This window comes from Schistocerca nitens, chromosome 2, assembly GCF_023898315.1.
Source record: "Schistocerca nitens isolate TAMUIC-IGC-003100 chromosome 2, iqSchNite1.1, whole genome shotgun sequence".
Classification (NCBI taxonomy): domain Eukaryota; kingdom Metazoa; phylum Arthropoda; class Insecta; order Orthoptera; family Acrididae; genus Schistocerca; species Schistocerca nitens.
This window is the reverse complement of record NC_064615.1, coordinates 805,731,328-805,749,957: the sequence shown is the minus strand read 5'-3', so window position 1 is coordinate 805,749,957 and position 18,630 is coordinate 805,731,328. Positions and strand designations below refer to the sequence as shown.

At 38.0% G+C, this 18,630-nt stretch overlaps 1 protein-coding gene across 1 annotated transcript in view; it reads right to left on the bottom strand.

Annotated features, from left to right (window-relative positions):
* Window positions 1–256: 256 nt before the first annotated feature.
* Window positions 257–18,630, bottom strand: part of LOC126237064 (Y+L amino acid transporter 2) — a 336,835-nt gene continuing 318,461 nt past the window's right edge. The window contains exons 3-9 of the mRNA XM_049946850.1: window positions 16,915–17,140; window positions 14,311–14,355; window positions 14,093–14,216; window positions 13,669–13,869; window positions 11,088–11,237; window positions 7,866–8,043; window positions 257–777 (exon numbers count right to left, since the gene is read on the bottom strand). Coding sequence (XP_049802807.1) covers window positions 713–777; window positions 7,866–8,043; window positions 11,088–11,237; window positions 13,669–13,869; window positions 14,093–14,216; window positions 14,311–14,355; window positions 16,915–17,140 — 989 coding nt within the window. The 3' untranslated portion in view covers window positions 257–712. The remainder of the gene's footprint in view (window positions 778–7,865; window positions 8,044–11,087; window positions 11,238–13,668; window positions 13,870–14,092; window positions 14,217–14,310; window positions 14,356–16,914; window positions 17,141–18,630) is intronic.

Below are 18,630 nucleotides of genomic sequence, written 5' to 3'. Positions count from 1 at the left end.
TTCTTACAGCACGAGAGCCATTAGTATGCGTAATTAGTTAAGCTTGGATATATTCATTCAACAGTGTCTTTTTTGTCAACTAAGACTTAAAAAATTAATATGACTTTTCAAAAAATATTGGGGGTACATGTCCCCTCTATGTTGCTCAACCCCCTATCAAATGATGATGCCCATGTCAAACAGCAGATGACATCAAAATCTCTGGTTTTATGTATCACAACAAATAAATGAAACAAAATTTAAAAAGAAATTTATTTTACAAACTGCACAAACCCACAATTTGTGTGCACTGTCACAGACACATAGCTACAAAATATCTCAATTCATCACATTCACATTTTTTTCACTTTCACAATAACATTTACTTCACTTACACAGAGAAACAAAAGAGTAACACACATGGAATGTATATTTTACACACACAAATATAAGGCACTGATTTATTAATAGTCTCTTTGCTTCTTGTTCTGAGTTTATCCAAGGAACATTCTTGGGAGAAAAATCACAAAATGCACTAACAGTTTATAAAAATAGGAATTGTGCATATTATTTTCAGAAATGTATCTATCAAGGAAGACACATCACAGTGTAATGTCACAACCTGCCATTTTACATACCATAGGTGGTAATATTTTTCTCTGCAGGAAACCAACACAGATTTTGTAAGCTATGTTGAACATGTTCACTAAAAAATTCTGCAGCTGCTAGTCACTCACTCATATTTTGCATCTTCCATTACACACTTGAACATTTTGGCACATAGGAGATTAAATGACCCTGGAATATAAAACAAGTATGAGAATCAGACTTAATAAAATATTAGATTAAAACAACAGAGAATTTTGGAATAAATCATTGTGTTCTGACACTGGCCTAAACAGCAAGCAGAAATTTAAAAATACTTGAAGTGGAATTGTGTTCATACATGAAGGTGGACTCTTTCTATAAAACTACAACAGAGTTCTATATTGTCTGAAGTGACATAGCGATCAGCCCGTGTATGGAGCACAGGAAATTGCAGGCAGATCAATATAAATTGCAACCAGATGCTGCAAAAAGTAGCCCATTTCTTAACAAGAAATAAAAGTTTAAAACACAGTACTGAAAATACACATTTGTGCTTTGTTACTATTTGTGGCACACTAACAGGTAACAAGTATAATGGTGTCTTGTTACCAATAATAGGTAACAGCAGTTACCTTACAAGGGTGATATGGTTTTCACCAACAACAAAACAACTTTCATCATCTATTGGTATTCTAAAATAAGTTGTTATTCAAGAAGCAGTCCTTTCTAAAATGTATTCTCTTTTGAAAAAATTGCAGAAGTGTTCAAACAGAACTCAGTATTTCATCATGTAACTCAAAATGGTTAGAGAAGCCATTAGGTTTCACATTTTTATCTTTTTATCCAAAAATAAATGAAATTATGTTATAGTAAATGATTCATAAAGTAAAAAAAATGAGTATTGACACTTTATGGGGCAGAAAAGCATGTGGGCCTATGGACAAAAATGATATGAGCTGTCTTCAATTTTTTGTTGAGTATTTACAGATAGAAAATTTTGCTGAAGTTCAAACTATTTGGTAGTCTTTATTTATGGATGAATGAAGTGATTACATCATCTGGCATGCTGGTTTTTTGTAACAGGCACCTGCATTGTTTTCTGTACAATTAATGGCAAAGTTCAGCTTGTAACAGCAGAATATAATCACTGGTTTTGTTAATTTATGAGGTGTAAATACCATTAACATTCATTTTTCCATTTAGTCTGATATATAGGGATGGTGTAAAGAAAGCAAAAATACACATTCATGGCTGTAGCAATTGAAAAAATACTGAACAATGTAATACTATGAACCAAGGAAGCCTCATTTAAGGACCCATTAGGCTAACAACACGATTGTGTGACTGAACCAAATTGTTTTGGATGACTGCAGATTAAATGAGAGAGAGAGAGAGAGAGAGAGAGAGAGAGACATCTGAAGAGGGCATTTCTGTTGGACCTGTATTAAAAATTGTGTTTGAACTGCAAATGTGGGTGTATTTGTAGCTGTGAGCTCTAGGGTTAGGCACACGATGGAACCACTTAGGGATACAGCCGCTAAGTAGGCAAAAAGGTCCAGTGTACACACTGTGTACACTGGACTTCATTGCCTCTTTAGCAGCTGTGTGCGTACCAGGGGGAGTCATCCCAAATTGGGAATGGGTCCTTCCAGATGCAGGGAAAAGCACAGAATGCACCTAACTCCAGGTGGTGATCATGTCATCCTACTGATGTGTGTAGCTTTGGATCAAAAGCTATTCCTTCTGGTTTCTGGTGGCTATCTGGTAAAAACAGCCACTCTTGCTTGAGAGATGAAGGCAGAGACCACCATTTGTAGCATCATTGACAAGACCAATTGCAAACCTTTGGTACTGAGCCAAGGGTCTGAATCAGAGACTCAGATGGTTCTGTGACCATGTAGGCTGCAGGTTCTTTGACTTGAACCACAGGGTGGAGACATGTTGGGATCAGCTTAGTAGGTCAGAAGTCTTTAATGCACAGGAGGTAGCTACACAGGTAGCGGGTGCTGTGTCGCATGGACTGGGTGGTTTTTCAGATTAGTGTGTCTTGAAAAACTAGAAACAGGGATTCAATTTCAAAGAGTGCTGATCAAACACAAGATGGGGATAAACTTAGGAGATGTAAGAATTATAGTTGTAAAGTGTTGAAAGCTTACTGGGAAAGAACCAGAGCTCCAAACATGAACAGAAAGCACTGAAGCTGAAATTGTTATGGATACTGAAAGCCGGCCGCAGTGGTCTAGCGGTTCTAGGCGCTCAGTCCGGAGTCGCGCGACTGCTACGGTCGCACGTTCAAATCCTGCCTCGGGCATGGATGTGTGTGGTGTCCTTAGGTTAGTTAGGTTTAAGTAGTTCTAAGTTCTAGGGGACTGATGACCATAGCTGTTAAGTCCCATAGTGCTCAGAGCCATTTGAACCATTTTTTTTGGATACTGAAAGCTGAATAAATTCGGAGATAAGTTCATCTGAACCAAAAAGTGTTCAGAAAGGACAGCTTATATTCAGTTGGTGGTGGTATATTTGTTGCTGTTAGAAGTTTTTAAACTGAAGTAGATAGTTGCTGTGAGTTAGTATGGGTTGATGTTATACTTGACAGCTGGAATAAATCGACAACTAGTTCAATATGAAAAGGGTAGAACACACCTCCTCTATGTGGTGAGTAACAGTTGTGCTCTTCCCTCACTGTTATTATTCCATCTTGGACTTTCCACTGTTTAATAATTACCTTTACCTAGCAACAAAACAGTACTGGGAAAATAAAGAGGGTCATGCCAGATTCAGTGACTGGTGACAACAAGGTCGTTGTAGCGTGCTTGAGTACCATACATCCAAATCCAGTAAAACTAATGCAAAATATATTTTAAAAAGAAGATAAAAGTTCTTTCAGTGCCTTTTTATTTGGCAGGCTCCATTCTTTCCTAACTACTCATGCAAGCATACAGCGGATGTGGCTTAAATTCAAAGATTGGTCTGCGTCGGTAGCTGCATAGTCAACATGCTGGATTGCTAAGCACAGAGCCCCAGGTTCAATTCCTGGCTGGGTCAGATTTTCTCTGCTCAGGGTCTGGGTATTGTGCTGTTCATAGATTCACATCATCAGAAATGGCCTGCACTGTTAAGATGGTGGTACTGCCACGTTCCAAAAACCAATAAATTAAAAAATATTTCAAAGAAATAATACTGATAGCAAATGAGACAATCATACTATGCAAATAAATAAGATATTGAAATGATCCACCATGGTACACAAAACAGGTCAGAGTACTGTTGCAGAAGCAATGAAAAAAGTGTGCCAGGTTTAATATAATGCAAAATTTCCAAGATTGTAAATGTTTTACAGATGCACAAAAAGTACCACGGATGTCAGTGTGGGATGCTTTTAATAGTTTCCACAGTGAAACTATATCAAAATCTGGTAGAAACTCTAAAGAGACTCTGGTCATATACAGGGTAACTTAGAAGTAGAGTCCGTTGGTGTAGTGAAGCAACTTAAATCACTTGAGAAGGGCAGGTCTTCTGATTCATAATACACACCATTTAGGTTCCTCTCAGAGTATTCTGATGCAATAGCTCCATACTGAGCAATCATATACAACCACTTGCTTGACAACAGATCTGTACCTGAAGACGGAGAAGATTACACTAATAAATAAGAAATAAAATAGAAGTAGTCTGCAGGTTACACATTCATATCACTGATATCATTTTGAAGCAGCATTTTGGAATATATACTGTGTTCAAACATTATCAATTACCTTGAAGAAAACAATGAATTGGAACACAGAATGCACAGATTCTGAAATATCTTTCATGCGAAACACAAATGACTCTATTCACATGAAGTATTTTTAGATTTTCAGAAGACTGTTCCTCACAAGCAGCTTCTAATCAAATTGTGTGCCTACGAATCATCATCACAGTGTGCAAGTGGATTTGTTGTTTCCTGTCAGAAAGGTCATGGTCCATAGTAACTGCTGGAAAGTCATCAAGTGAAACTGGAGTGATATCTGTCAGTCCCCTAGGAACTGTCTGTTCTTAATGTATATAAATGACTTAGGAGTTTGTCTGAGCAACCCCCTTAGAATGTTTGCAGTGTTGCTGTTAATTACCATCTGATAAAGTCATCAGAAGATCAAAATCAGTTGCCGAATTATTTATAAAAGATATCTGTATGGAGTGTATAATGAAAATTGACTCTAAACAATAAAATGTTCTATGTACTCCACATGAGTACTAAAGGGAATCTCCAAGTTCAGTTATATAAAAAATCACAGTAATTTAAAGGCTGTTGATTCAACTACATACGAAGGGATTACAATTATGAGCAACTTTAATTGCAACCATCACACAGAAAATGTTGTGAGGAAGGTGAAGAAAAGAGGCATTTTACTGGCAGAACACAACAAATCTACTAAAGAGATAACCTATATTACACATTTCCATCCTCTTCTGGATCCTTACCATGCAGAATTGATGGAGGACATAAGAAAAGTTCAAAGAAGGCAGCTTATTTTGTATTATTGCAAAATAGAGGGGAGTGTGTCACAGATATGATACGAGAGTTGCAGTGATAATCATTAAAATGAAGATGTTTTTTGTTGCAACAAGATCTTTTCATGAAATTTCAATCACCAACTTTCTCCTTTGAGTGTGAAAATATTTTGCTGACTTCCACTTAAATAGGCAGAAATGACCATTGTAATATGAGGGTCATTTTTAAAGCAAAAAATGTCTGTACATCCTATCATATGACGTCCGTTCACAATCGGCCACTCTCGGCCAGTCTCTCACTGTGCTGCCATTATGTTCTACATCTCTGCTGGTGTTGGCTGTATGGTTATACTGCTTTGTTTGTCACCATGTCAATCATTAATCCTGCTGATTGAGAAGTGCACTCACATTATTTGGCTCTTAAATACAAACTAAGTTTGTCCTGCTGAAATTCACTGACGCCTTAGTGGTGTAGGCTGTTAAATGAAAGAAGGACAAATGCTGATCATGATGAACAATCTGGATTGCTTACTGTCATAAATGAAGACTTGGCACATATTTCCACAAGTTTCAAGATTAGTAGTTTTTCACATCGTTACTGCCAAACTTCACTACCAAGAACTGGGTGCGAGATGGGTGTCAAAAGTGTTGACAGAAGAACACAAAACAAAGCAAATGGCACCTTTTTTGTCCATTTTGGGGCACTATCACAAGAATGGTGATGAGTTCTTGAGTCACTCTGTGATCACCAATGAGACATGGATTGCGCACTATGACCCAGAGAATAACCATCAATCAAATGAGTGGCATCATGTTAACTACCAATGAAACCATGAAAATTCAGACAAGAATCTTCAATACAGAAAATCATGGCCATTGTCTTCTGCTTGACTTTTTGCCAAGAGGAATGACAGTAAATGCTGAGAGGTACTGTGAAACATTATTAAAGCTTAGGCATACTGTTCAAAATTGTCAGTGGGGACTGCTCTATACTGGCATCATTCTGCTTCACAACAATGCTCAGCCTCAAAGACACAAGTGGACAAGTTTCCCTGGGAATTACTGGATCATCCATCATACAGCCATGACTTAGCACCATCTGTTTTCAAAACTGAAGGAATTTCTTGGTGGAAAGTACTTGGAAAATTATGACACATTGAAGAAAACTCTTACTAACTGCTTTAGTGGTCAGATGGTAGAGTTCTTGGATGCTGGAATACAAAATATGGTACAACGTCTTGACACATATTTAAATGTTAGGGTGACTACATTGAAAACTGGAAAAATGTGTAGTTCATGATGCAATTTACGATCATAAATAAAGTTTCTCTTACTCTATTACAAATCGGTTCTAGCTTCAGAAACAACTCTCATAAAATAAGAGAAATCAGAGATCACACTGAAACATTTAAGTGGTCACTTTTCTCACATGGAATGGTAGACGAATAGTCTGAAAGTGGTTCGGTGAACCATTTGCCAGGCTCGTAAGTGTGATTTACTGAATAGTCATTAGATGTCGATCTAGAGGAAGTGTTTTCAAGATGGGCACTTTGAATGGTAACTAATGAACTCAGAGCTGCACAGGAACCTATTCTTTAAGTGATGCTGACATGAATGGTGATTTCATTGCATTAACTGCACAATGTATGAGAGTGAATGTCATTTTTTTTCTAATCCTATCACTTCATCAATATAACACTTCTGCGCACTAAGCACTCCCAACTCAAAAGTTTTTTCAAAACAACTCTGAAGTGGTGTCTCATGCTCTGGATACACCTAAGCTCACTCCTGGAAATTTTTTGCCTGTTTCAAACAATCTCTGTGACTGTAAATTTTCTAGTTGAGTTGTTAGGCATCAGAATTTTTTCAGTGTGCACCAGACTCCTGAAGAAGTGTTTGCAATTATCATATCATAGTGATGTTGCCTTTGTAAAACATGTGTTCATGAACAGGGAGGTTATGTTGAAAAGTGAAAGAACTTTAAACTTGTTTGCATATGAATTACTTTTGAATACATTATGGGAGTGACAGTCGCAGTGTGTTACAAATATTTTCTATTAAAAACAGTCTTGATCACAATTTATTTATTAAGGTGACCAGTTTCAACCACTACTGTGGTCATCTTCAGACCATTGAGTAGGAGGAACCCCTTTCTGCTGGAGAATCACTATTGGAGTAGTGATTCTCCAGCAGAAAGAGGTTCCTACTCAATAGTCTGAAGATGACCACAGTAGTGGCTGAAACCGATCACCTTAATAAATAAATTGTGATCAAGACTGTTTTTAATAGTAAATATTTTTTTCATATGATTTATCAGGAAAAAATGAGGCCTTAGAATTCATATGTAAGTTTTAAAAATGAAGTTAGATCTACAGCTTCTTGAACTACAAGAGTTTCTTCATCAGGAGAAAGATAGAAATGAAGTAAGAGAAAATGAAGGAAAGAAGTAGAAACCAAATGAACAAAATTTCACTTAATTATTATGATAACAGAATAGAGGTTGCTTTCAGCTTCATTCATGCGTCCTCATTCAAATTCAAGGTTAGAACTGACACACCTGTGTATCTTTCCTGTTGCCCAACTGTCTCTTTTCCATGTCACAGATGCTGCTTCAAAAGTTTAAAAGTTTTAGTTTGAACATGTAACTGATGCAACTGTACTAAAGTTATATGCTCAGTTTCCATCTTCCCATCTGAGTGTATGTCAGCCACACTCCCTTCTTTTTAATATAGTGTCAATATTCATTTTATCTATGTCAAAAGTTTAAGCAGCATTAAAGGTTTTGTACAGACATAATATAATATTACCTGACGCCTTTGCTAGCCAGATAGGCTTGTTCTTCCAGTAGATGAAGATAAGATACATTGGAATTCCAGACACTATGAATGAAAGGCCAATGCTCACTTCCCATGGTTTAACATAACATGGGACTGTGACCAGGAACAAACATATAATAAAGAAAATTATTGGGAAAATTATCTGGACCTGAAAATAAAATATATTTTCATCAATATGTATTCACAGTTATAACACATCTTTATTACATCAACAAACAAAATATCAAAGTTAATAAATAATCAGTTATCTGTTTTCACAAAAGATTTTACTAAGTGTCAATATATTTTTTAAATGTGTCATCAAATAAAGAAAAGACTTTGCAAATTTCTGCAACTCTAAATAGGAACCAGTAGCCCAACAAACAAAAAATAGAGAAAATTCTGAAGTTTAGTGAACCACAAATGTCTTTTGTTAACATGGAAAGATCTGAAATAAAGAAAGAAAGGTGTTAAGAGATATGCCTGAAAGATGGGATGTATTCACATTTTTACCTTAGATTTGAATAACAATAATGGAAATTCATGGATGGAGCAAAATGTAGAATAAGGGAAAGGCACCCATTCACCTACTGTGAGCACAGAAGCACAGAAATATGTAACAGAACACAATTCACATAAGCTTTTAAGCTCTTGCCCTTTTTTCTAGCAAACATACACACATTCGCACACACAACCATACAGACACCAAATGTGCTTCCTGTGGCCACACAGGCTCCCACAGAATGAGCCTCTGTCTTTTTTGCCTTTTTCAATCAACATCTTCAAACTATTGTCCATAACATACTATCCTACATTCCTTCCTTCACTGTCTCTCCTCAGTCCTAGTACCATTAGCACCAGGCTCCTTGTCGACCACTGCAACATCCTTCTAATCCAATATCCCCCATACCCAGCCATGGAACACTACCTTTCCCTACATCCTCCTGATCCCAAACCCACACCTTCTTTCCTAATCCTCCTCGCCAACTGCATTCTGACCCACAATTATTTCACTCTCGAAGGCCACATCTACAAAAAAGAAAAAACAGGATTCTGTCATGGATACTCACGTAACACCACCTCTATACCTACTTATTTATGGCCATCTGGACGAATCCTTCCTATCCATTCAACAACTGCAATCACTTGTCTGGTTCAGATTCATTGATGACATGTTCAAAATATGGAGTCACAGCAAGAACAAACTTTGCTCTTTCCTCCATAACATCAACACCTACTCGCAAATCTGCTTCACCTGGTCCTTCTCAACTTATCAAGCCACTTCAGATGACTCCATGAATAGCTCTGTCCATATCAAGCAGACCAACCACCTAAAGTACCTCTACTTTGACATCTGTCACCCATTCCACATAAAAGACTCCCTTCCTTACAGCCTCACCACCCATGGATGCTGCATCTGCAGTGGAAGGCAGGAGCTGTCAAAATATACCGATAACTTTACCAGAGTCCTTACTGACAGACAATATCTTATCCAGCGCAACCATGAACAAATCTCTGATGGTATTTGCTCCTCTACAACCAGTAAACCTATTAACCTATTAACCAGTCACCAACTGGCACTCTTCCAATCACCCAGTAAAACCCTGGCCTTGAAATGCTCAAGTATATCTTCCACCAGGGCCTCAAACCACCTCTTTTCATGCCTGAAGATGAGGGATATCCTACCTAGTTCACTCAAATTAATATTACACTGCCCATCCAACTTCAGAATATCCTTGTCCATCCCTATTCCAAACCTACTCTCAATCCAGCATGGTGAGTCTCCTATGGTTGACCCAGGTGCAACATCTTTCCCATACCCCGACCAGTCACCACCTACTGCAGTCCAGTTGCAGGCATTTCCTACCAAATAGAAGGTAGGGCCACATTTGAAAACAGCCATGTTATATATCAACTATGCTGCAATTACTATAAAGCAGTCTATGTGGGCATGTACTGCCTTCTCAGACCACTGTTCCTCACTCCCCTCCCACCCCCACATGCAGGTCATTAGGTCTCTCTCTCTCTCTCTCTCTCTCTCTCTCTCTCTCTCTCTCTCTCTCTCTCTCCCCTCTCTCTCTCTCTCTCTCTCTCTCTATCTATCTATCTCTAACTACTTTTCAAACTTTCTCCCTTCTCTCTCTCCCTTCCCTTTTCTACCTCTCACCCTCACCTCTCTCTCCTTTTCTTCTGCCCCCCCCCCCCCTCAGTTTTCTTCCCTCTCTCTGTCTCTCCCTACATCTAGTTTTGTTGTTACCTCTATACTCTTTTCATCTCGTTGTGCAGCCACAGAGGCATCTGTCCAAAGACCTGCCTCTTTCCTGCTAACCCCATCCTTTCCTAAACCCTCCCACCTCCATCATGTCAGGCAGCTGCTTTTATTAAATTCTTAGCATAATCAGTCTTGCATCATGGTCTTGGAAGTGTGCGTTCAGGTGTCTGTGTGGTTGTTTGTGTGAATGTGTGTACTTTTCCTAGAAAAATAGCAAGAGCTCAAAAGCTGATGTGAATGCAGTTTCCTGTTACATGTTACATGTGCTCCAGGCTTTGGTTTGCTGTGAGTGAGTGGTTGTCTTTCCCTTTTGCATCAACTGAAAAAGATACAAAACAATTTTAAATTATCTGATATGAGTACCTATCAATAATTCATTCCATCAATAATTTTAATTCATACACTGCCTTCTCACACCACTCTTCCTCTCCCCCATGTGTGCTGCCTCCCCCCTCCCCTCTCTCTTTCACCCCCTCCCTCCCCAGTGTCTAAGACTGCACTACAAAAATATCAGGAAACAACTCATTTCATTGATTTGGGAACAAAGAGATAAAAATTAATTATCTGTGAGAAGAAGCAGCACAGAATGTCTATATAGCCCACTTCCTTGGAAAATACCTTTATTCACCATTATCTAGAGAATTGTATGTATCTACTGACACATTTACTTTACCTACAGTACAAAAAAATCCTGGCACGTATCAGCCTAAATATGAGTATAAATTTTTTTTATCAGTATGACAACATATTGTTATAATAATAACTTTTGCCTTGCTTAACTAATCCTCACCAACTGTCAGGCTTTTGCCCATCAACATAAAAAGAAACTGGCTACTTAGGACCATTTATTATATTTCTATAGGGCATAACAGTTGTAGGTGAATTTGGCAGTCATCTAAATAGCTATTCTACTACATCTTCATTGACAGAAATGTGCTTACCTTGATGGGTCTTTCTGCATCTGGCCACTTGTATCTCAACCAAAGCAACCCTGTTACTGACAATGTGGTAAACAGTGCCTCCACAAAGCTCAAATAATTTATCAGTGAATAAATATCTTCAATGATAAGTAGAACAAGTGTGATGATACACTGTAAAAAAGCAAATAACTATTACAGTATTTGTTTTGAAATCAACAACATTAGGAAAATAAATACTTTCAGATAATTTCAGTTTCTATGAAGCAATTTGTGAAACATGGAGATATTTGCCCAGTGGAAAGTCACTGCACTACAAGAGTAAATAGAATTTAAAACAATGTGAATGCTGTTTTCAATTAAAGTTTCTATAACTTTAAGATGCACAGTATTTACTGCATACTCCTAAATTATGAAAACTGCCACTTGAAATTAACTTTCTCATCGCAGTATAGATCAAAATTTCAGGTTCTGACTTGCTGGTTGTGATATTTGCCTGCTACAGGGTTATTAATTTTCAAAGATATTATACACTAAAGATCCAAAGAAACTGGTACACCTGCCTTATATCATGTAGAGTCCCCGCGATGATGTGGCATGGATTCAACTGATGTCTGAAGTAGTGCTGGAGGGAACTGACCCCATCAATCCTGCAGGGGTGTCCATAAATCTTTAAGAGTATGAAGGGATGGAGATCTCTCTTGAACAGCATGTTGCTAGGCATCCAAGATATGCTCAATGTTCATGTCTGGGGAGTTTGGTGACCATTGGAAGTGTTTATCACTCTGTAGCAATTCTGCACATGTGGGGTGTCACATTGTCCTGCTGGAATTGCCCAAGTCCAACAGAATGCACAATGGACAAGAATGGATGCAGGTTATCAGACAGGATGCTTACATACATGTCATCTGTCACAGTTGTATCTAGACATATCAGGTGTCACATATCACTCCAACTCCACACGCCCCACACCATTACAAAGCCTTCACCATCTTGAACAGTCCCCTGCTGACATACAGTGTCCAAGGATTCATGATGTTGTCTCCGTACCTGTACACATCCATCTGCTCAATACAATTTGAAGCAAGACTCATCTGACCAGGCAACATGTTTTTAGTCATCAACAGTCCAATGTTGGTGTTGATGGGCCCAGGCAAGGCATAAAGCTTTTTGTTGTGCAGTCATCAAGGGTACAAAAGTGGGCCTTTAGCTCTGAAAGCCCATATCAATGACGTTTCATTGAATGGTTCACAAGCTGACACTTGTTCATGGTCCAGTGCTGAAATCTGCAACAATTTGTGGAAGGGTTGCACTTCTGCCATGTTTAATGATTCTCTTCAGTCGTCATTGGTCCCATTCTTGCAGGATCTTGTTTTCCCAGATTCCGGATATTCACGGTACACTCGTGAAATGGTCATATGGGAAAATCCCCACTTCATCGCTACCTTGGAGATGCTGTGTCCCATCGCTTATACACCGACTATAACACCATATTAAACTCACTTAAATCTTGATAACCTGCTACTGTAGCAGCAGTAACCGATCTAACAACTGTGCCAGATACTTTATGTCTCATATTGGCGGCCCCAACCGTAGTGCCACATTCTGCATGTCTACATCTCTGTATTTGAATACGCCTGCCTATACCAGTTTCTTTGGCACTTTAGTGTATATGCCTACATGTAAATATAATATTTAAAGAATTACTACAAAAACAACACATATTGTGAGATCAGGGACATTCAAGATAACAGGAACTAAAGAAAATAAACACAGAAAAATGTGTTCATTTTACATTCCGTCTCAGTTTTTTTTACAAAAGGCCTAACAGCCATGGATTTCAAATAATGAATATGTCATGGTTAAGGTACCTTGTTGAATTCTGATATGACTTACATGAAAAATGTATCTAGTTTTATTAAGTGCTCACAAGTTGATAGATAAGATCCTTCCCTGTAGGATACACATGTGAGAGAATCAACTGCTGTTCTACGTTATGGGGCTGCTTGTAGAAATTTTAAACACAAAAGACCATAAAATATGTTAAACAAAAGAGAGGAAGGAAGGAAGAAGGGACGTTTGGGGTTTAATGCCCCATTTTCAGATGGGTAAAAAATGTAGGGGAAGACAGAGACTGGAATGCATCCAACAAACAGCTGAAGATGTTGGCACACGAGACAAATTTGTAGCATGCTGCATCAAACCAGTCACAGGGCTGATAAACAATAATTAAATAAGTAAATAAATCAGTAAGGTCAGTACAGAAGGAGCATAAACGTGAACTGACTTCAGTAAATCCATTGTGGCCCTTTTTGTAACCACACCACCACCACCTACATTGATTTACAAAAACAAAACAGAACCAAAATCTAGGTAAGGAGATGTTTTTTTCAATCTGGCTGTTTGTGACTGAGAGTCAAGGACCTTAACCACTGTACCATTTTGCTTGGTGCATCAAAACCAGTCTTAACTGGTGATTTTCAATCATGTTCAATTTCACTTGTAAGAAGTGGGTGTGATATATGTGTTTCTGAGCTTCCATATTGTTTCCAAAATGCAACCACTTAATTATTGCTACATACTAATAATATATTACTTCACTTACCAGAAAGACCAGTGATGGCACAGGAGTAAACTGATCGATATGAATCAGAGCTATTGCTTTAGGAAGATGACCTTGGCGAGCTCCAACAAAGAATAATCGAGCTGATGCAAATATTGCCCCATTAAGTGCTCCAAATGTTGAACAAGCCACAAAGAAGGGCATAGTCCAGGACATCACACCAAGCAGTTTGTCACCAAATGTCTGTAAACAAAAAACAATCAGTTTTGTAGTACTCATAAGTATGACTCTTATGATCTCTACTGTTACTATCATCATCACAAAAGTATTCACATTATTATAATTTATATTTACTGAACTGCTATTCTACAACAATTGACAGAATATCCTTTTTTCCTTTGTTTTGATATTTTAAAGACAAAGGGAGGCATTATGCAAAAATTTGATTTGTTTCTTGCATACTTACGACAGCTACTGCTGTTGATGACAGTAGTTCATCCTTTGACAGGACTACAAAATATGCAATATTTGCCAAAACATATATTGTTGTCACTAATGGCATGGAAATTGCTATTGCTCTGGGAAGGTTCCTAAAATATAATTTTAAAAGACAGTAAGTACAGAACATATGCACAGCATATCATCAAACTATATTAGTAATATTCATTTTAATTTAAATCTTACTTGTAAGGCTCCTTCAGTTCTTCTGTTACAAAATTCAAGTAGTTCCTAGAACAAAAAAAGAGCAAGTACTTCCTGTATTTGCTTTTCACAATTCCTTACATCCAGTTATTTTCAGATTAGAATAGTGAATGAACAATAATTAACTGGGCATGTAAAACATGAAATAGTAAACAGAACATACTGTGCACAAAAAGATGACAAGGTATTTAATATCAAAATCCTTGAATAAGCTTAAGGAGAGGGGGTGGAGATAATTCCAGTAGGATTTTCAGATTGCTATGAACTACTTTCAGAATAACAACAAAACAAAGACCTGTAAAATTTGATTTATGGAATCTTAGATTTATGAACTTGCTAGTTGGCATCAAACAAAATGTATGAGGCCTTAAAGCTAGTTAGCCAAATTTTATGATGCCGATTTTATATTTCTGTTAACTGTTACCAGGAAAACAGAATGAAATACTACCAATTTGTAACATTAACGCATGTCCAAATGAAAGACAATTTTATGGCTTTTCAACATTTATATACATTTTCCGGCTTATGCACCGTACTGCAAACAAAGAATGCAACAAAATAAAAGTACACTATGAAATATATCATCTAATGACTGTGCAAGGGGCTGTATTATGACACATACTAACAAGCAAGTTCCCAGTAGCATCCTATAGCAAATTCCCTTGTTCCTGTCACAGCTGTATACCTTAAGTCTCCACTATTCAGGCAAATGTTTGCTAGTGGAGAAGTTGTTATTTAATCACTCCCAGATTTTTGCAATGCATCTTAAGTTGAGTGACTGAGACCCTAGATTGCTGCAAGAAATTCATAAATCCTTCTGGAAAGTCTGAGTCTTTTTAAAGGCAAACTTTTACTTCCAGCACAATCACATTATATATCACTTTATTATTACTGACAGCTGATATGTTGCCAGAAATTGCGATAATCCAACCACATTACATCACACAAACCATCTACCTACAGTTCTATCAACAATTAGTGCACCATGAAAAACTTGTTCAATAGCAAAGTTTGGGGTATGCCACTTCTCTAATACAATTTTATTCAGACTGCACTGGGTATTACTTTTCTATTGCCATAAATACTCTGAAAGGCAAATATGATTGTTAAGTATTTCATGAGGTTCAGCTAGCCATCAACTAATGTGATGATCTTGTCCAGCTGAAAGGAATGGAAGGGATATTTGGGATTAGAATCATGTTGCAGATTAGACCACAGGGACATGGATGTGAATGAAGATCACGCACATCCTTTTCAGAAGAACCATCACAGCATTTGCTATAACAGATTTACAGGAATCATGGAAAACTTAAATACAGACATTGGATGGGGATTTGAAATTAATTCCTTTTAAAACTGTCTAGTGCCATAATCACTGTACCAGTCCTCTCCACTTCTTTACCCAATTGCATCTTTTAGCATCTGTAGATAATATGGATTTGACAGTTCCTGCTAACACTGTCTGACATGATGACTAGATTCAGCTTACTTGTTGTATGACAACATGCATGCAATGAACATCACAAATTTAGTTGAATCTGTGAAATGACAATGAAGTAAAATATTGTGTCATAACATAACGAAATTACATTTAGTACTTGGCAATCCCATCACATTTTCCATAACATTGATTACCAAAGAGGGATACTTTGTGCAAACCCTAAAAAAGTTAATAAGCAAAACAAAATTCATTAATTGTTGTTGACTTAACAGCATACTTTCTAAAGAAGTATTGAATTGTAAGTTTGGTCTAGAACCTGAAAATATGTTTTAACACACACTTAGCAATATCAACACATTTTCAATAACATGTACTACCAAGCTAGGCTCACTTATGGTCACTACAAAAAATATAAAAAGGAAAACTTTGTTCATATTTGTTGACTTTTACTCAAATCAAACTTTTTAAACAGATTTTGACATATAATGAAGGTCCTGAACTTAAAAATATTGAATAACATTCATTGTGAAAAGCAATATCTACGACTTACGCTTAAATTTTTATGTTCAGTTTAACTGAAAATTTTGAAACACTATAGGAATATAGCAAAAGAATTCATGAAAAAGAATAAATTTTTTTCAATATTTTAAAATATAAAGTAACTGACTAGATGACAATATTTTCAAAAGATGGACGTAAATAACCCCCTCGGTACTGCAAGGGTTAAAACCAATACTGGACAGTGGTATGAACACACACACTTCGTGCACTGCTTAATGCAGTGTACAAAGAAACTCAATGGTCTCACAAGTAATGAACTACTGCTTATGTTGGTTAATGACAAATAAATAAATAAATAAAAACTTCATTTAAAGTCAGTCTAACAAATACAGATTACTGACAACGTTGCATAAACTGTATATCCACTTATCTAAGGCAATGATTCCTCTAAAGCTGCAGATATAACACACACTAAAATCGTTTATAACATTCAGCTTTGCGAAAAATTGAATCTTTCAACAAGAAAAGAACAGTACAATAATATTAGGGAAGCTAAAATGTCTATCTGTAAGTAACGTCAATGCACAAACTTCATGGCACAATATTGCTACACTATATATTGACATAATATTAAAATAGCGTACCATCCAGAATATGAGAATAAGCCCGAGTAAAAGGAAAGTGCAATGTATCCAGGCTCAAGATTGGTGTCAACCATTGGATTGCTAATATTTTCAGTATGACCAGTGGCCAGCATCCACAATCCAGCAAGTATTATGATGACTAGAGCAAGTATCTTGGTGCCTGTAAAGATATCTTGAACTCTTGTTGCCCATTTCACATTGTAGCAGTTTATTACAGTCAGCAAACCTGAAACAAAATTAAAATATGACATTAAAGAGACAGTTTCCTCTCTTAGAGCACATTATCTATTGACTCACTCTCTCTCTCCACCTCCCACACACCCACACGGAAAGGGGGGGGGAGGGGGAGGGGGGAGGGGGAGAGGGGGTAGGGGGGGAGAGGGGGGAGGGAGAGGGGAGAGGGGGAGGGAGAGGGGAGAGGGGAGGGAGAGGGGAGAGGGGGAGGGAGAGAGGGGTGGGGGGGAGAGAGGGGTGGGGGGGAGAGAGGGGGGAGAGAGAGGGGGGGAGAGAGAGAGAGGGGGAGAGAGAGAGAGAGAGAGGGGGGGGGGGGGGAGAGAGAGAGAGAGAGAGAGAGAGAGAGAGAGAGAGAGAGAGATCCTTCGCACCTAAAAAGCAAAACAATTACAGTTAATCATAGCGTGAATGCTATAAGATTTTGATATGAGATCAGAAGAAATACTTGACAGAAAAAGTGAATCACCCAGAACGCATGGTTGGATGTCAGTATTTTTGTACTGGTATACACCACTGACAGGTATGTAAATGATTATAATTGTGATTCCACATGACATAGAACACCCAAGGGAGTGTTTTTGTGAGGTCCTTGTTTAATGTTGTTACCAGGCTGGGTAAGGTATATAAGGCTGCGCACGGTGTCAGATTTTGAGTAACAACTGTGAAGGGGACAGAGTTGTTGCATACTTGTATGAGACAGCATTATCACCACTTGACAGAGTTTGAAAAGTTTGGGTCTCCATTTGGCTGGCCGGTTAATCGTGTGATACACAGATTGTCAACCAAATCTGACCACCAGAAGGAAGGATTGCTGTACTGTATACAAAGCACATGATAACCCTTTCACATTGGCACTTAGCATCTGAAAACAAGTAATAGACTCCTTGCAACCTTCCTGGGTCATCTGGCACCATTGTTCAGAGACTGGAGGCACCCAGACTATGGAATTACCATTCCACATATAGACTGCAGTTAACACCTCAACAGCTGCATTTGGAGTGGTGCCATTATTGGGAAGCATGCACTACTGATGAATGGCATCGCACTGTGTTCAGTAACGAGTTGAAGTTCCGCACTATCATCAGTGACCATCGGTGGCGAGTACAGTGGTGACCTGGGTACAGGTCTCATTTGTGTTTTGGATAGGCACAGGGGTGTTACTCCTGGAATCATGGTGTGGGGAGCCACTGGTTATGACTTCAAGTCACAGCTAGCTGTGATTGAGGGATCTCTGATGGCACAATAGTATATCATCGAGGATACTCCGCATCCTTATGTGTTACCTCTCATGCGAAAGGATTGTGGTACCATTTTTCAACAGCACAATGCTTGTCTACATTTGACATGTGTCTCTCTGAATTGTTTGCCTGAAGCTGACGTACTCCTGTGGCCAGCAATATAACCAGATCTATTTCCGATAGAAGGTATATGGAACCAGCTTGGATGTCACCTCTGTCCCAGTTCCACTATCCAGGACATCAG